Raw genomic sequence first — 20533 nt, 5'->3', positions numbered from 1 at the left:
AGAGAGAGAAAGAGAATTGGGATTAATAATTGAAAGAAAACTTATGATAGACCGTGTGCAAAGAGAGAAATTGAGTTTTGGGACCCAAAATGAACACATTTTTAAAGCATTTAAATGTCTAAATAACATTCAACACAGAATACAATATTTAGGTGTTCTTAACCAAAAAAAAAAACTAATATTAATAATGAAATTTGAAAAAAAAAATTTCCGAAACAACGCGGGGGCCGTGGCCCCCATATGCCCATATACAGTTCCGTCTCAGCGCATGAGCACGGCTAAACGACAATCATTTGCTCCAAAATACCACGAAATTAGAGCTATATATTGTTCGAATAGAACGAGGGGATGCATGTGAATAAGGAGAAAAGTACTTGGTTTACCAGTGTGACCATGTTGAAAAAAAAAAAAAAACTAGTTTATCACTAAATAACATTTGAGACCTCTTCATAAATTGTCAATTGACTTTGAGTTGGATATAAAATTTCCACATGGTATCAGAGCGGAGCTGATTCTACCCCACATTTTAAAATTTTGCAATCCACACTTTGCTATGACAGATCAGCAAAAAGGCTACACGATGATAAGACCCAAAAAAGTGGTGGGAGATGCTAAGAAAATAGAGTCTCACATTACTTGGGAGTGAAATGAGTGATAACTAAATAACATTTGAAATCTCTATACTCATTACCAATTGGCTTTGAGTTTGAAATAAAGTTTTCACAAATAGTGACTATGGTTAAATGTAGTGGGAAAAAAGAACAAAGAACATGCATAAATCCACAAAGACGAATTGAATGTAAGAGGACAACACCACTGTGGGCCAATCTATTGGTATTCCTTATGTGCATATCTACCACATTAGCGGCATCAAACTCGCTCCACGAATCGGACGAGAAAGAGAGAGCATGGAACTGGTTCAAGTCCCTCCTTCTGGCAGCACACTGGTTGGCGTTAACATCACCTTCGTGATTCTCTCAAACTCAGAGACAGGTGACGGTACTGTGCAAATCATCTTTTTCATCGTTTCCTTCATCCTATCAGCAGCTAGCTAGCTCCCACATAAAACTTGTGCAACATGAAACTGAGCCGGTGCCTGATGATGACAATGACGTCGAGCTGGGAACCCAAACTTTTGACGAGTTTTCGAAGTCTTACACATGCATAAACCCTCAAAGACGAATGTAAGAGGAGTAAAATGCATGAAACAACGTAGAGGGCGACTTGCCAAGTTGCTAAAGATTCTATTTTGTCATCCAAGATATCATCGTCATCCTTGTGTACGTGATCCTGATGATGTAGTAATTAATTAACAAGCAGCAGAGCCGTCAAGATAAGGACTTTGAACCAATTCCACGATTTAAGTTTTTCGTTTAGATTGTGGAGAGAGTTTACTGCCGATGCTGTCATCGACAAGAACATGATGAAAAACAATACACTGAGCAACATATCCATCTGGCGTGTTAACGTGTCACGGTTCCACTCATGTTCGGCCACATGTATGTACATTGGCAACAGTTGACATGAATCACAATTAATGATTGATAGGACATCAATTACAAGCATACCCGTATCAATGAAGAACAAATCTCCATGCTTTTCCTGGGCCCTCATTATCTTCAGGCCGAACTTCAGAAAATCCAGAAAAACAACTTCAGATGTGATGCATGTGTCGGCGCCAATCACTTCCTCACAGCAACCCTTCTCTTTTTCAAACAGCAGCGCTTCGCAATGACAATAAAAGGAGCGCAGAACAGCAACAAGGGCCTGGGCCGCATCGATTGCGAAATGATCTATTTCCTTTCCCATAGCCCTCGCCACGTTCAGCAACCATCTGCACAGATTAATTTCCACGTTTAGCCACCCGAAAAATTGGTTTCCTTCAAAACTGTTCCTCTCTCTTCGTAGAAGGAATTTTCTATGGACACAACGTTAGACAAAATCATGAGCCCGGCCTTCACATTAGCCCACAAATCTTTGGCATTTTCAACCACTTTGTCCTTCTTCTTGGCCAAACGGGCCAAATAGAATGTTGTGTTCACAACAACAGTGAATAAGAACACAAACACCTTGCCCCAACTCTTTGATAGTTCAGCTTGCGTGCACCTCATTATCTGGGTCAGCTTGTGTGCACCTCGACTAATTCCGGGATCCTGAAGTTACTGACCAAACAAACTTGTAATGGCCCCAAGGTTCGAAATTTTTGGCTTCCATGGAATTCAAACATGCGACCTCATGAAGGACAATCGATTATTTGCTTTCGCACCAAACTTGACTAAACCACTTGGGGTTGAATTGTCTGGTACGAGTTAAGGATTTACTTTTCGATTGTTCGTGGGAACCCAGTGGAAAGAGGTAAAAAAGAAAAAGAAAAAGAAAAAGAAAGAAGCAATAAGGTAATTTAAGTTGAGTGAGAAACGTAGGCCTCCGATGAAACCCAAGTGTTTGAAGAAAAACAATAATTTCCTTTGTTCATAAGTTGCTGTATCTTATATAGAGGTCGTAAACTAAGTAGGAAAAATAAGAAAATAGCTACAAATTAGGAGATCTTTAAGACTGGGACCAATAGCTACAATGACCAACCAATATAGAGGTCGTGAACAAACTAGGAAAAATAAGAAAATAGCTAGAAATTAAGAGATCCTTACAACTAGGAGAAATAGCTACACACAACCAACCACAAAATAGGAGACCCGTAAGACTTGGACTTCAAATTCCAACAAAAACTACTTAAAAGCTAGGACCACTAATAGATTAATCCATTGTTAGAAAATACTTCATCCATTCTTTTTTAAGTGTACACTACAGTTCTGCGTGCAAAATATAATATACGTCGAGAGATATAAGCTATTGAAAATGACACGCAAAACCGTTGTGGACATTAATTTAAAATGGGATAGAGGAAGTAAAAGATAACAAGGGGGAAAAAAAAGGACTTTTAGACTCCTAACATTATCTCTCTACACAATATCCTCTTTATGAGCTATATCCATTATAAGTATGCGTGCATATATTGCACGTGTCTGTAGTATTTTTACACTGCATGAAACCTTAACCAACAATCCTCCGTTACCTTAACCAACAATCCTCCGTTATTTCTCAGCTTAAAAATGACAAATCATTTTTAATTCAAGTCAAATTTGACTCAACAAATGGTAAAGTCATCTATCATGACCATCTCAGTACATGTGTGCTATTATATTTTTGTATTGATACATATACGGAGCGGTTTCAGGGACCTTTAAAAAACCTCTAAAAAAATCATCCAAATCTTAATCTCGTTGTTCCCGATCAAATTTTGATGATTCGAGCCGCTCAATGTGTTTAGAACATGATTTTAAGTGTGCCCGCGAGAAATTGGCAAAAAAAAAAAAAAAATTGGAATGGGCTTGATTTGAGCAGTTTTTTATTGAACCGTTCAATAAAGTTTAATAAAAAACTGTTTAGATGAAGCCCTTCCCGGTCATTTTTTTTTTGCTAATTTCTTGCTAGTACCCTTAAAATAACGTTCTGATTACATTGAGCGGCTCGGATCATTAAAATTCGATCAGAAACATGGGGGGGGGGGGGGGGGGGGTGTGTTTAGAGGTTTAGAGATTTTTTTAAGGGTCCCTGGAACTGTCATATATATATATATACCAACCCATTTAGGAGTACCACCATTGCATTGGATATATGTCTCCAGAGTATGCAATGCGTGGGCAATTCTCGCTCAAATCAGATTTCTTAAGCTTAATTTGGTGTCTTACTTCTTGAAATTCTGAGTGGCTAGAAGAACAACTCTTTCTGCACTGGGGAGAACACAGAGGACCTTTTAAGCTATGTAGGTATGAAAATTTCTTGAAATATTGTTTACCGCTAAAAGAAAAATGCATGACACTACAAGTCATGAAGAATTTAGTATTCCATGAAACCTTAAGTCACATGTTGAAATCTTGCAGGCTTGGAAAACTTGGAGGGAAGTAACAGCTAGCTTCAAATCTCATATACCCCACATTAAGGGCAAATTTGGGTTCGATGCGTGACAAGATAAGATGTATTCACATTGGGTTATTGTGTGTCCAGAAAATTTTTGCGGAAAGACCGATTATGGCTTCAGTTGTTCTCATGCTTAGTAGCTCCTCCCTCAGCCTTCTGATACTGTTAGAGCCAACATTTTCATTTTCTGCATATAGTGGTAGCACCAATCCAGAGCTACCATTGCTTCATGAGCATAGTTTTGAATTGGCAGTGTCGGGTCATTCGATAAACCAAGTATCAATTATTGAGTTTCAATTATTGAGTTGCATCCTCGTTAAATTCTCGAGATGTAATTTCAACTCTAAGCAAATATATTTGAACCAAGATGTGATTTTCAGCAATAAGCATATTGATAATTTTCTATAAAACTATATAAGGAATATGCGCGCTAATTGAGTAAATTGGCTTTTGTAATATGGCTCTCCTGGTTGCTAGAATTTCTTGGCTTTGATCCTCTTGCCTAATCAGTAATCATAGAAGAAAGATGTTTCCACCTTGATCAGGAGATGCACAGTCAGTCAGTCACTATATTCAGGAAAATTTAAATTGGTTCTCATGGTTTTATTAGTAGAGATCTCTGTGAAGTCCTAATGTATTTGTAGTTTAGAAGAAGAATCGAACTTCCTTTATTGGGGACTTGTTGAGAGGGAGGGGTGGATCTCGTAAACCAAAGCAAACAAAGTCATGTTTGGCTTCAGAAAGTCTTAGGAGTATTAAATTCTTGATGATTCCAGGCAGGGCCGGCTCATAAGTTTTAGAGGCCAGAAGTGAACCTCTTGAATGAGGCTTCCTTATATTTTTCATACAAAAGTGGTCTACAAAAAATGTCATAAAAGAAACCATTACAAAAGATTTACCATTACAAAATAGATGCATATAGCCGAGCAAAAAAAAAAAATAGATGCATATAATTATCCAAAAAAAAATGCAACTATTACAATACCTCAAAATCTATCATTTGAAAATTAGTCTTCTAGCACTTTTTTGCTTCAAACCTATTAATTAAGTCTCTATAGTTAAGCTACTTCACTAGTGACTCAGTCAAGTGTGAAGCAGCGTTTCTATGTTCTTCCTTTTTTGGATCGGCTCATGTATTCTTCTGTCCCTTGAATTGGTGTTTCTTTTTCTTTTTCTTTTTCATCGCCCCAGTGATTCTAATGAGTAATTCCACCGTTTGGTCCTATTTTGTGACTCCTAAATTTCAATAGGGTCTATTTTGTGTAAAGAAGGCTTAGTGCAAAAAAAATTTTGGGCTATATATATGTACATATATATATAGGGATCTTAGAATTTTGGAGGCTCTTATTTTTAACATTATTGGGGGGCCCGAAACCCATGCTTCTGTTGCCCATGCCATTAGCCGGCCCTGATTCCAGGGCCGGTCTTGATAACGTGGAGGCCGAAAGCGAATTTTAAAATGGGGCATTGGTTTTATATTTTTTTAAAAATTCAATCTAATGGTGTAACATAAGATGAAAAGATCAAACAAGGTATTTTAGCTTCGTAAAATAAACTTTTAATACTTTTATTGCATTTTTTGTTCGATTTCTTGGAGGGTTCCAATATTTTTATAGCACTTTGAGACGACTCCTCTGCTTCCCATTGGCAGATAATTTTGTAAATGCGGCAACAAAATATTGGTTAAATTTTACAAGAGCAACAGTCGTCTATTTAATTATGCGTTCACAAATTTCTAGTCCTTGACGTAGAATGAGTGGAGTTTTGTAATCTTTGGTTGTGTATTTTTTTAAATTTGTAATAGATGAGAATAAGATTGTGATATTCGTGTTCCCTCCTCCAAGTAAAATGATAATACTCGTATGGTTCAATTTAATGTTGGTAATCTGTTAATTTTTGGCTGAGTGAAAAGATGAATACAGAAGAATATTGATCTATGTATCTCTCTCACGGTCTTGTAAATTTCCACGGTGTATACTGCTTTAGGGGGCATTTTCTAGTAATGAATAAGTTTTGAGAAAGAATTTGTTGCAATCGAGTTGTTAGCTGTTTTCGGTAGTGAATAAGTTGTTAAGAAATATTTGCCAAGTTATTTCTGGTAGTGAATGAGTTGTAGATGGATATGTGATTGAAAAAGTTATTGAGAAAGAAATTGTTGACAAATTATCAATTAGTATGAAGAACAAGCTAAAATGCAAAAAATTAGACGGTCTAGATTTAAAAAAAAAACTTTTTTACGGAAAAGTTTAAATTTAAATTTTTCGAAGCTTTATCCGGAAAGAGTTTGAGTGAATCCTGACAATTATTACAACAATAAACAACTAGAAATTAATTGTGTATTGTGTTTTATATAACCATTGTATGTGTAGCACTTTTGACCGCCGAGATATAGACCTGGTACTTCTACTGTGGCATTCCTTTTGCCCCACACGAACAGGCGTGATTTGCTGTTATGGCTCTTTTGATTGATGTGTGAACCGTACAATCGGAGTCAAAATGTCAAATATTCAAGACATCGGGCGTCCAGTTCACGACAGGCAATTAAAACTGGGTCATGGGAACCAAAAGCTTTACTCGAACCAACTCTGCCACAACACTTCACCACATAAAACACGGAACAGATAATATTATATATATACAAAACTTCTTATAAAGGCATTTTTACTGCATTAAAGTGATGATGCTCTTTTTCTGATCAATTTGCGATGATTCGAATCGCTTAATATGTTCAGAACGTGATTTTAAAGGTAACCGCGAGAAATTAGCAAAAAAAAAAGACCAGGAAGGACTTCATTCGAGCAGCTTTTATTTGTTTTGATGAAGCTCTTCCCGGTCTTTTTTTTACTGTTGTTTTGCAGATATCTTTAAAATCATGTTCTAAACATATTGAGCGGTTAAGATTATCAAAATTTGGTCGGAAATCGAGAGAAAATGGGACGTCTGCACTTTAATACAATAAGAGCACCCTTATAAGAAGTTAACTACATATATATATATATATATATATATATATATTATATGGAAAATGAGGCCCAATTTTTACTTAAATTCCGGAAGTCTAAAGCAGCTGCACTTCCAGCTTCAACTCAGGGCGGGCCCTGAATGATTCCCTTATAATTGCGGCTGAGGAATAAAATTTCCACATAGGACGCGTTAAAAGTCATTGTTAATTTTGAAACCCCTCCTCACGGCACGGTATACTCATCGTTGACCCTCTGCTTTTGGTATTCCTTCTTCCTTTATAGTTAAGTGTCTGAAAGCTAGTAGGGATCGGAGTTATAGCTCATGCTAGTTGATAACCAGATCAAATTTTGCCATTGTGAGCCTCAGCCAAATTGGAAAACTGAATAGAATATGGGTTCATGGAGAGCTATCCTGTTCCTTCGTCTCATTCTCGTAAACATTGTTCGTCTCACCGTTTCCCAGCCTCATTTCCTAAACTACTACTATATATCTGAATCTGGCACTTACTCGACTAATAGTACATACCAGAAGAACCTCGTTGCCCTCCTCTCTTCCCTTTCCAACAGTACCGATAAATATGGGTTTAACAGTTCCTCAGTTGGCGAAAATCTGGACAGAGTTAATGCAATTGTGCTTTGCAGAGGAGACGTTGACCTCGATACCTGTCGTAGTTGTATCAACAATGCCACTATGAAGCTCCCACAACTGCTTCCTAATTACAAGGCGGCGATCGGATGGTATCGCTATTGTATGCTTCGTTACTCGGACAAGTCCATAAATAGCATTTTAGCAACCAATCCGAGTCACTTCATTTATACCTACGTAAATGCGTCGAGCGTGAATGAATTCAATCAAGTGCTGAGAAGCTTGTTGGACGGCCTCCGCAGCAAGGCAGCGTTGGGTGGAGCCCGCCGCAAGTTCGCGACGAACAACACGGCTGGTCCGGATTTTCAGACTATATATGGACTAATGCAGTGCACACCTGATTTGTCCGAAATAGATTGCAACAATTGCCTCCAATTGGCTGGTCAACAGATTCCGCACTACTTTAGTGGTAAGACAGGAGGGACAATTTTGGCACCTAGCTGTACTCTTCGGTACGAGACCTATCAGTTCTTTACGAAGAATCCAGCTGATGCACCACCAGCCACATCAGGTATAGCATATCTTTTGTAGGAACATTTATCCTTAATTTGAATTATTTTTTCCTTAGTTTCACAAATCATAGACTTATTGGTTATGTTAGCAAGGTAAGACTAATCAAGCAACTTACCTATAGATTTACAAACCGGCCACTACGTAGCAGTTTTTTTGAAACTCCTATACCGCTACACCCTGCTATACCGTATTGGAGATTACTCACGTACGTTTTTCACAAGAGGGAGAGATTACTCGGTTTCGAAGTTGCAGGTTTTCGAAACTGTTGGACTTGATCTGATATGTTCATCTGGTTCCTCTCTTTGAGAAGATTTCAATGCTGTTTTTCCTGTTGAGATCCGACATCGTTCAGTAAGCTCGCACGGGATAGTCGAAGGTGACGTGTACGTGAAAGCTCTTTTTTTCACGCTCTGTCTGGAGCGCACTGGGTTGGTTCTTTTGAACAACACGTGAATTCAGTTGAACAGAAAGAAAAAGGAGTAATTACCAAACTTGTTTGTCTGACGAAAAAAGCAGTGAATATTATGAGACCAAGCTGTTTTTTTTCAGAATGATTTGTCCCCGATTACGGATTTTTTTGGCTGTGCAGCAGCACCCCCGCCAGCCCCTCCCCCGGCGCGCACTTTTGCTCCTCCTCCGCCATCAACCGATGTGACAACAAAGCAAGGTATGTTCATGTTGCGAGGTGTATTCTTTGTATTTTAGTGAAATGTAATCTCAGTTAAAAGCCGGGCTTAACCCTAGTACTAAATTAAACCCAACATTTCTTAATTGTCTCAAGATATCGCAAATCTTCCAACTTGATAGGAATCTGTAGTTGAATGATGAGGTTTAATTTATCAATTTGGAAGATTCTTATCATCCATGCCACACATGTAAGTCTGAGGCATGCCGGTGTCCAATACATGGCTGATACGGATACAGCAACTAGCCTGTTTGTTCTTCATAGCATCACTAGATGTGAGACAAGGTTGTACCCAAAGGAATAGTGTCCTGTTGAATCTCCTTCAAAATCACTTAAGTTTTCAGGACAAATCATTACCAAACAAATATGATTATTTGCAGACCCGAAAGAGGAACACCTGATCTGTTATGGTCATTTTATATTTCATGGATCTTAAATTCAGCTTATGCAATTATGTGTTTTACAAGAAGGAATTTCTTGTTTTTGCAGGAAAGAAAGATAATACGACTCGAACAGTCATCATTGTTGTTTTGACAATAATTCCAGTGATGGGATTCATTGTCTGCATTTGCATGTTTTTAAGAAAGATGAAGCAGAAGAAGCAAATACAGAAGGCTGAAGGTAAGTTTAAAATGATTTATTTTGACCCTTGGTGGAGTTTAGTCTCCATTTACTACAGTTGAAATTACTTGCTCTCCGAAAAGGAAAGTAGATGAAGAAAAACATATGACAGTTTGATGTAAAGCGGGTCGCACCCACGTTCCTTGAGCGACTGGACCAAGCTAAGTTCAAGCCAAACCAAATTGGAGGCGGGGCGACAGTGGCAGAATGACCCGTGGGCCGTAGGGTTGAAGCAGAACGGCCCACTAATCAATACTCATTGTCCTAATGTCCTCTGGAAGATGATCAATGATGCTTTCGGCCGTTCGATGCTATTTAGTTCTCTGAAAGGCCTACTTTGCCGTTTATAGTAATATTTAGATTTACTAATAACTTTGGATAGGAAATTTTGTTTTAGTTACCTCTTGTTTGATTCTCGGCCCTAATTATTTCCTAAGTTGTTTAGTTATATTCATTGGAAGCCTTAGGGCTTGGCAGTTCTAATATTGAGTTCAAAGAGGGAGTACCTCTAGCTCAAACATTATTCGTGTATTTTTCTTGTACTTAATTTCGTAAAAGGAGGCTGCGCTGTATCACAGCTTAAGTCTCATATCAGTTGGCGAATGTTATGATGTAGAATCTCTAAATAAAGTCATCAAATGTATTTATCTTTTTGATAATTTTACTTGTAACTTCCATTGGCACAACTGTTAACTTGTTTAGTTTCCGGAGCTGGGGATCAAATTAGCATTGCGGAATTGTCGCAAAACGACTTTGATAGCATTAGTGTTGCAACGGATAACTTCTCCGATAGTAATAAGCTTGGACAAGGTGGATTTGGTGCCGTTTACAAGGTAATTGAATCTTGTGTTAACAAACAAAAAATTCCTTTTAGGTCAAAGTGGTTTGGTTTGGTGAACAAATATTCCCTTAGCCTTTCAGGGTAGGCTTAATGGACGAGAAATTGCAGTGAAGAGGCTGGATAAGGAATCTCTACAAGGAGAAACAGAGTTTAAGAACGAGGTTATGATATTGGCCAAGCTTCAACACAAGAATTTGGTTAGGCTGCTTGGTTTTTGCTCGGAAAGAACAGAAAGGCTTCTTATCTACGAGTTTGTGCCCCAGTCAAGCCTTGATCACGTCATATTCAGTAAGACTACTATAGATCTCAGTATATATCTTTGATGCAAATATCATTTCATCCCATGGCAGTTTAGAGTTAAACTAAAATCCATGTAAGCAAAAGTAGATGTTTTAAGGATTTTAGATACGGAGTAGTTGTTTTGAGCTTTGATTCAACCATATGCACGGAAAAACATACAGATCCAATCAGGTGCGAACAATTGGGTTGGGATAAGCGTTACAAGATCATACGAGGCATTTCTCAGGGACTTCTCTATCTTCATGAAGAATCACAACTAACAATCATTCATCGTGATCTCAAAGCTGGTAATGTTCTCTTGGATGACGACATGAATCCCAAAATTTCAGATTTTGGCACTGCAAGATTGTTTGTGGTGGATAAAACTCACTTGAGTACAATCAATATTGCGGGGACCCGGTAAGTTTTGGATTCTGTCTTTACCAAATGGTTTTGGAGCATTTGTGGATAAGGCATTTGAAAATTTCTTGCAATAGTTTGACCACATAAATTCTAAGAAAAGGACTTCATGCAGTTTATTTTGTAATCTTTACGAAGTGAAACAAATTGGTTGGTGAACTATTGAACATTTTAATTTTTGTACTGATACCAATTCATTAATTGTAGTGGATATATGGCTCCAGAGTATGCAGTGAATGGGCAATTCTCGATAAAATCAGATGTCTTTAGCTTTGGTGTCTTAGTTCTTGAAATTCTGAGTGGCCGGAAGAACAAATCTTTCTGTAATGGGAAGAACGTAGAGGGACTTTTAAGCTACGTAAGTATTAAAATTTCATGAAACTTTGTTTGCCACAAATAGAAAAAACGCATGACATGTATAAGTCATGAAAGAGTATTCCTTGAAACCTTAATTCACACGCTGAATTCTTGCAGGCATGGAAATCTTGGAGGGAAGGAACATATTCAAATGTCATAGACCCCACATTGAGGGTTAATTCGGGTTCCATGCCGGAAATGATAAGATGTATTCATATTGGATTACTGTGCGTCCAGGAAAGTGTTGCAAAAAGACCGGCTATGGCTGAAGTTGTTCTCTTGCTTAATAGCTCCTCCATCAGCCTTGAGGTGCCATCAGAGCCTGGTTTTTTTTTGCATAGTGGTAGCAGCAATGCAGAGTTACCATTGCTTCAGGAGCATAGGTCTGAATTCGCCGTGTCAGGTCATTCAATAAATGAAGTATCAACAACTGAGTTGTATCCTCGTTAAATTCTCAAGGTGTGATATCAACTCTAAGCAAATATGTTTGAACCAGGATGTGATTTTCAGCAATAAGCTTATCTGTTAATTTCTATAGAAGGAATGATATTTGAATAAATTGACTATCGTAATATAGGTCTCTGTTGGATTTTTGCCCATGTGGTGTTAATGCATTGAAAGAAAAAAGAAAAATAGAAAGGGAAAAGTGTTGGGCTTTGTGCCGTGGAGTAGAAGAGTTTGAGAAAAAGGCAGAGAGCACAAAGAAAACTAAATGCATTGTGTACATGTGCAAGTGTGAGAGCCGAGAGGAACAAAAGGATTGTAACAGTGAGGAAAAGGATTGTGAGAAAAATACCAAGCGAGGGTGTATTTGTATCTCATCATTGTACTCTTCATTGTTACAATAGAAGTTGTTCTCTCTCCCGTGGAGTAGGTGTTTGTGATATTTCCCTTTTGTTGCGCGCTTCCGTCGCGGGTGGAACGGCGCTAGACTCCGTATCTGTGTTCCCCTTACGATGGTGGACTTACACTGGACCAATCATAATTGTGTGCTCATGGTACAGTGTCCTAATTTCTATTTGAAGTTGGATATTGTTTCCCTACAAGAAGTAATGGTTTTTGGTACCAAATATTTTGGTTGCAAAAGCTAAAATTTTGCTTGCAAAAGATATTTCGGGACAATATTTGTTGGTCGGAACGTTTGTGCTTAATACTTAGTCCAAAAAAGTTAAAAATCACTTTTAGAGACTAAATTATGGGTTTGTTACTAATGGGGTGAGCATTACGGACCAAATGCACAACTTGTCTGTAACAACTTTGTTTTTGGGGCAAAATATTGGTCCCTAATGGCCTTGCAGATTTGGTCCCCAAAGGTCTATTTTGTTACTAACAAATGTGGTCCCCAAATGAGTTACTCATTATCAATCAATTTTATTAGAACAAATATTTGGTAGCAAAAACATTTTCCCAGCTAAAATATTTAATTGCTAATTACTAGAAAATTTATAGAAGCCTACAATTGAAAAAGTTTCAAATAGATGAGCAAAAAGATAATCAAAACCCTCCAAAGTGATTTTCCAATCAAAGTTCATTGTTTCATTATCCCAACACAATGTATACAGATGCCATACTTCTTCAAAAAACAAAAGAAATGGAAACATTGGAAAAGACATATAGAATAGCCATCCAAAACACCTCAAGCTAAAATACATTTCAATAGTTAGTACCCAAAAGAAGGCACCCCAAGGCAGACTTAGCTATCAACCAAGTGGCAGCAACAATCAGGAGTTAACATAACAGAACAAGCTTGAACCCAGCAATCCATCTCAACCTTTGTAAACCTTTTGGCAACATAAATCAAACAAATTACAGTCAGACTAAACAGAAAGGAATGGAAATAGCAGGTTCGAGTCATAGGGAGCAGGTTTGGGATTCAGGGCTATAAATAACCTCTAAACCCTCGTTGACTAACATACTAACATCCCATTAACTCCCGCTAATGTATATTGTCTGACAAAAAAAAAAAGAAGTATGAGGCATGACGTGCCCATATCCCAGGAGCATTGAATAATTATTCAGTCAATAAGAGTGATGGGGCACCGCGCTGCTGCCATAGATATGGGGTGAGGAAAAGTGTCGGAAGCGAATTCACGTGGCAACACCCTAAAATCATCGGGAGTAGTACAATCCGGGACACCCAAAGCGGGAAAACCCTCTAGGAAAACAAATCGAAGGGCCATAACTTTTCCCAGCCGGAAGAGTTTTTTTAAATCTAGACCATTCATTTGTTTTCCTGACGAGAGTTTCTTGGTTTGGCCGCTTGGATTTCCTGTACCGTATCATTTTTTTAAAATCATTGGAATAATTTTCCTCTCGAGTGGTGCGATGATCATGATCGACCATTGGATTAAATCGAACGGGTGACGTAAGGGTGGGATCTGGTAGGACGACGTCATGTCACGGGCGTGGCATTACCATGTGATGCTTGTAGGAAGAATAATGATTTTCGAGGGAGACCAAAGGAGAGGAAGAAATTTACTCCTTAATAACAAGCACTCCGTTTGGTTCAACATTTTGAGAGTTACTTTTAATTCTAAGCATAGTTTTCAATAAATCTTTCTTTTTATTTTTTTCCATTCATTACCACTCCCGTCAACATTACTGATAATGATAAAGAAATTGGGCGACTACGAAAGTGCAGCTGGACCATCGAAGAGAGAATATCTTTTATGGTGGGCCGCTTTGTGTCAATTCATATGGGAATGCTACGGGTTTTTCTTTTTCTTTTTTTCTTCAAAAAATCAGCTCAGTCGCTTTTGAAATAAACTGTTCCTTTCAAAAAAAAAGAAAAAATCCTCTAATTTAGCGCAGTGGTAATAACTCGGTACTCTTGTCAATGCTACATTACAAACTGTATAAAGTTGTCCGCAATAACACAAATCAACAAGAGATTAGTTCAACATTATAAATAATAATGCTACACAGTCTGGAAAAGCTTGGGAAACAGAGTCAAACAGAGAAATCTTAGATGCGAAAAAGGAATTTCTCATCAAACTAATTTGGTATGGTTGGTTGTTTAGATCATATTCTTTAAGACTAGTATGGAGTTTAGAGTGAAAACTGAAATCCTTGTAAGCAAAATATTTAGATGTTTTTACTATTTTAGGAATTTGTTTGAGCTTTCATTCAACCATATGCATGGAAAAACATACAGATTCGAACATGCGTGAACACTTGGGTTGGGATAGATGTTTCAAGATCATAGGAAGCATTTATCAGGGACCTCTCTATCTTCATGAAGATTCACTATCTTCATGAAGATTCACGACTAAGGATCATACATCGTGATCTCAAAAGCCAGTAACGTTCTCTTAGCCCAATGACAAGGACGTGTTGAGTCATGCCTTGCCTAATTAACCTGGTCATGACATGCCATTGTCAAGTCTTGATACTTATGAATTACTGCCTAAGGAATAGTACAATGGAGCCATGATTTGTTACCGAACCACATAAATCTCTGTTTTTTTTTAACTGCAAAAAGGGGATTATATTAATAATTAGAGAGGTACAATATATAGTTGAGAGCAAGATAAGATAGCATTACTACATGAGAGTAACATCCCAACAAGGTTGACACCCTGCACCACGACAATCATATACAAGCTCCAAGGATTGACAAGAAATCAATCCAACCAATGCCCAAATTACAAGATACACATAATACCACGTAAATCTCTTTGTTATCTATGATTGCTCTCTCTCTCTCTCTCTCTCTCTCTCTCTCTTTCTCTCTCTCTCTCTCTCTCTCTCTCTCTCTCTCTCTCTCTCTCTCTCTCTCTCTCTCTCTCTCTCTCTCTCTCTCCTGCGGTTGTCCTATTACATAGCAATAATCATGTATGCTTTCTATATTTGTTAACGCTTCCGCACAACACAATTAAGCTTTCAAGAGGGACAGAATCGGAATTATTCAACATTATAAGAAGAACAAGGAAAAGAAACATCCCCAATATCTACTTTTCTGTAACCATCCTGAAGGTTGTCGTAGTCTCCACCTCTACTTTACAAGGTAGATCTTTCTGGTTCGCTCAATGTGAAAAAACATGGTAAAGGGCGTCCATTTGCTTATTCTGCATTTTGCTATGTCCATCTGTAACTATGCAAATAAACCAAAGGGCCATCAATTAATATCGAGTCTATACCATATACTCCAAGCGTTAGATATCAAAAAAAAGATCGGCCCCTATTCCCACAGGTTGGCTTACATGTCATGCCTTGTTTAACTCAGTGATATGCAAGCACATTTCGTTCCATGCCTTGCCTAAACCGGCGAAAAGCAAATTGCATGTTGTGTGTTGCCTAGGCCATTAACATGCACGTGTCGTGTCATGCCTTTTTATAGCCCGATGACAAGCACATGTTGTGTCATGTCTTGCCTAACCTGGTGACACGCCATTGTCAATGCTTCATACTCAACTATCTAGCTAGTTTTGAAATTTGTGGACTTTTCGGCCCACTTTTAATTATTTTTAAAATTATTAAGAATCTTGAGTATTTTTAAAATTATTAATAATATTAATCCTGCCAAAAATTGACTCGTACTATGACATACTGATAAAAGTGCAAAAGTGGAATTTCCAAAGTACATATATATCTTTAAAAAAATATATATCGACTTATTAGATCCAAATCCGTATATTTCTACATTATAGTGATTATGTTGATACTGTTTATCTATATATTTGATAAATGTGGTTTGATTGATTTCAAAAAATCATAAAATAATTCTGATTAGCACAATGAGCAAAGGCAGATATACGATACCGAAACTTGACCGTCCAGTCCCCTCTAGACAATCCATCCCCTGTCTGAAAACCTTTGAAAACCCAAAACCCCGGGTTGAGGATAAAGCTCACAGGTACTTTTCCCTCTATTTTTCATGGGGCAATAGTTGCTCCTGATGCTAATTCATATGGAGCTGTAGCATTGAAGCTCACTATCTATATATGGAGTACTTCTCCACAAATAGAATGAAAGGTTGCCATGATTTTGCCCTTTCTCTATATGAGTCTCAATCTAAGTTTGCATATTGGCATTTGGTGTGGCATAAATTTTCCTGAAAAATAAACAGTCATGGTCCAGCATTGCATAGACTTCAATGACAGCATACCAATCTGGAGCACCGTTAGACTCCTTCATAATGCCAAAAGCGATCCTAAGTACATTGATCACAATTATGATTATAATCATCCATGAGTTTTTTGCAACGTCTATGATGATGGCTTTTGCAACGTCTACAACTCATGGATGATTATAATCCTAATATTGTGATCAATGTACTCAATCGGGATCACTTTTGGTGTTATGAAGGAGTCTGACGGTGCTCCAGATTGGTATGCCATCGTTGAAGTCTGTGCAGTGCTGGCCCAGGACTGTTTATTTTTCAGGCAAATTTATCCATACCAGATGCTAATGCAAACTTAGAATGAGACTCATATAGAGAACGGGCAACCTCATGACAACCTTTCATTTTATTTGAGGAGAAGTACTCCATATATAGATAGTGAGCTTCAACGCTACAGCTCCATATGAATTAGCACCAGGAGCAACTATTGCCCCATGAAAAAGAGAGAGGGAAAATTACCTATGAGCTTTATCCTCAACCCGGTGTTTTGAGTTTGTAGAATTGATAAACACAAGTGTTAGAAGATAAACGATAATTTCCCTTTATTCATCACTTGTTGTATCTTATGTAGCTATTGTAAACTAGTACTAACTGCAAATAACTGCAAATTAGGGATCCTTAAGACTAGGACAAATAGGTACAATGACCAACCACAAAATAGGAGACCCGTAAGACTTGGACTCCAAGTTCCTTAAAAAACGTGCTGCCAAGACTGCATTACGTGGTTATTTTTCTTTTCACTTTCCATTTTCATAGACCTACTAATAATACAGCATTCCATGGAGCTTGATATGCGCTTATTTCCTAAGAATTTCAAGTTGAAAGATAGGGTTTTCTTTATTGAGTTGACATATATATATATTTTTTTTGATTGAGTTGACATATTCCTATCATACCTATCACACATGTGTGTATGTGAGAGGCGGGTCGGTGGTGTTATAACGCCAACTCACCCAAAAGCTTAAGCTGTTAGGAAATAGGTCCGACAATACATATATCAAGCTATTCAACACCCTCTCTCACGTGCAATCCCGTCTTGCACATGGAGATGCAAACATCGATACATTGAGCAAAGACAAATGCAAAGGGTAGAAACATAATTCAAACGGGAAACAAATTTTAAACGAAGGGTCTTGAACTCAAGAACTTCAGAACCTAAGATTTGGTAGCATGTAAGAGCACCAACTCTCCATACATGTCTGACACGGATACGGCGAGTCACTACAAGTTAGGCCTGCTGGTTCTTCATAGCATTATGGCATGCGAGACAAGGTTTTACATGAGGAATTAATAGTGCGCTGTTGGATCAGCTTCCAAACAACTATAGTTTTCAGGACAAATAATTCCTGAAAGCGAAACAATGGTCATTTGACATTTCACGGATCTAGAAATTTTCACGTCTATATATATACGGAGACATTTTAAATTCGGCTTATGTAGAGTGCTTTTACATGAAAGAATTTCTAGATTTGTAGGAAAGGATGATAATACAACTCGACCAGGACCTATCTGATCGAGTTGTTATTATTAGTGGGGTCTTGTATCTCAAGAGTTGAAGGTGGTTTAATTTTACTCTTGCTGTGATTGGTTCTAGAGTTTGTGTATCCTTCAGAAGCTGATGATATTGAAGAATATGTCATGATGATGCTGGCTGAGGTATCATTGAGATAGATAGCACTTGGGGTAGAATTGAGAAGTGGCCGGTTCTTGTCTGGGGATATCTCGTTTTGGTTATTGTACTGACTACTGGATATCCCTTGATATCAAGTTGGGGCTAACCTGGTTTAGAGCCCATTCAATCTTTATTCAATGTATTTTTAGTTTCTGTCTTTTCTTCTTTTTTGGCCTTTACAGTTCCTCAACTTCTGAGGGTTGTTTTGGTCCATCCTCGATGTACCTCAACTTCTGAGGGTTGTTTTGGTCCTTCCTCGATGTACCCTTTGTCGAGTTCTTAATAAAATTTTGTTGCTTATAAAAAAAAATATTACAACTCGACCAGTCATCATTACTGTTGTTTCGACAATAGGTTTTGTGATAGGATTCATTGTCTGCTTTTGCGTCTTTCTAAGAAAGAGGAAGGATACACATCGGATTGAGAGGACAATGCTTCTATCTCTTTGGAGTTTTAGAGGCTTTTTGTGCGTTTTTGTTAGGTTTTGGCGTCAGTCCTTCGTTTTGATTCGGAATTTCGTTTCGGTTTATCTTTGCTTTTATGGAGTTATGGGCTTTGTGGTTTGGTTTAGATTTTTTCTTTTACGATTTGGAGTTTCGGATGGCTTTTGCTTTTTGTGGAGCTATGGATTTTGGGGTTGGTCTTTGGGTGTTTCAGTTAGGTGTTTCTCAGGTTTAATTTCTTGCTTTTTTGGTTGGTGCCTTGCCGGCCCTTTTCAGTAATCTTGGGTGGCTTATGCTATTGTGCCTTTTTTTCGATTAATCTTTGTAATCGGTTATAAAGATTAATAAAATCTATTTTGCTGAACCAAAAAAAAGACTTGGTCAAAGAAACAAAATACGCTGGAAAATCGACACGTTGCGTTCAGATTACACATATTTAAAAACTTCAATAAATCATCACATTGAACAAACTGTTGCCAACACAAAACCCAGATCAGAGTGCAAAAAAACTAATTTTTGAAGGCACATTACCTTGATTTTTGAACTTGTGCGAGGCAACTGAGAGTGAGATGCCGCCCTAGTTTTTCATTTTGGAGGGAAATAAAAGCGGATTTTCCATTTGCCCTATGAAAGATGAAGGGAAAAAGTACGTGTGTGCTTTATACTCGACTAATCTTACCATCCACTAGCGGGTCCATCAGTTGGGAACCCAAATTAAAATTAAAGTAAGATATTTTCCAATTTTGTTTTTAGATAAAAGAGGTAATACAAGTTTAATTCATTTTTAATCTCCATTTTTTCATCATTTTTGTGAACAAAAATCAAGTCATTAAATACTGATAAGTACCCAATCGACTTCAATTCGTGTAAAATTGGGGATGGTCAGTGCTACATCCTCCTCTATACAATCCCATCTCTCTTTGAACTTGGAATCTTAAGAGGAATTAAGACTTGACAATGGCATGTCATTGGGCCAGGTAAGGCATGACACAACACATGCGAATTACTGACTAAGCAAGGCATGACACAACACGTGTAAGTCACTGGGCTAAACAAGGCATGACACAGCATATGCATGCCAATGGACTAAGACGCACGACATAACATATTACTCCCGCCAGACTAGGCAAGGCATGGCACGCAGCCCAACCCCTTGGGATTAGGAGCTGAGCCGATCCCTTTTTGATATATTACACTTGGAATATACAGCGACATACTCGACATTAAGGACCCTTATCGTGCATCGATTTAATTAATATATTCATTGTGTCAAACAATTCAAAATGCATTTTTAAAACTCAAAATAATTTCATTACAGCATCTTCAATGGTTTTGTACTCATTCTTTCCTAAGAAAAGTTAATTTTGATTTACTACAGTAGTATTTAATCAAAATTTGACAAAGTTGCTCTAATCATTTTTACCTTAATCTATCAACGCCATTTGGTGATAACTTGAATCATGTCATTGATTTGAATAAAAATATAGCAACTCACATACACTGAGAGATGATCATAGATGACTTTACCATTTGTGGTGTCAAATTTGACTTGAAAAATGATTTGTCATTTTTCGACTTGAGAAATCACGTAATATTATAATTTAAGGTCTCATGCCGAATAAAAGTACTATAGATCGCTAGACACGTACAAATATGCGCGCGCGCACACACACACACACACTTAAAATGGATATAAACCTCATACAGACGATATTGTGTAGACACAATTTTACTAGCATAAAAGTCCTCTGTTTTTTATTTTATGCTTTGTTATCTTTTATTTTCTAAATAATGGGTTAATCTTTTAGTGGTTGTAGCTTTTAAGTAGGTTTTTTTTTTTTTTTTTTTTTGTAGGGATTTGGTGTCGAAGTCTCAAGGGTCTCCTATTTGTGGGTGGTCGTTGTAGTTATTTGTTCTAGTAGTCTTAAGGATCTCCTAATTTGTGGCTATTTCTTTTTTTTCCTAATTAGTTTACAATCTCTATATTATCACT

The 20533-nt window shown here is 37.6% G+C and overlaps 1 protein-coding gene across 2 annotated transcripts in view; it reads left to right on the top strand.

Annotated features, from left to right (window-relative positions):
* The window catches only part of LOC131333925 (cysteine-rich receptor-like protein kinase 44), a 41776-nt gene extending 29836 nt beyond the window's left edge, over positions 1-11940 (top strand). The window contains exons 2-8 of one of the 2 annotated variants that reach the window (XM_058368749.1): positions 7282-8098; positions 8690-8767; positions 10109-10239; positions 10328-10535; positions 10709-10946; positions 11154-11304; positions 11421-11940. In XM_058368749.1, the coding sequence (XP_058224732.1) occupies positions 7333-8098; positions 8690-8767; positions 10109-10239; positions 10328-10535; positions 10709-10946; positions 11154-11304; positions 11421-11753 (1905 nt within the window). In that variant the 5' untranslated portion in view covers positions 7282-7332 and the 3' untranslated portion in view covers positions 11754-11940. Of the gene's footprint in view, positions 1-7157; positions 8099-8689; positions 8768-10108; positions 10240-10327; positions 10536-10708; positions 10947-11153; positions 11305-11420 lie in introns of those variants that run through there. The other variant, XM_058368750.1, reaches the window with a different exon arrangement.
* The last annotated feature ends 8593 nt before the right edge of the window (positions 11941-20533 follow it).

Source organism: Rhododendron vialii, chromosome 7a (genome assembly GCF_030253575.1).
Source record: "Rhododendron vialii isolate Sample 1 chromosome 7a, ASM3025357v1".
NCBI classification, from domain to species: domain Eukaryota; kingdom Viridiplantae; phylum Streptophyta; class Magnoliopsida; order Ericales; family Ericaceae; genus Rhododendron; species Rhododendron vialii.
This window is presented reverse-complemented; position numbering and strand designations above follow the sequence as displayed.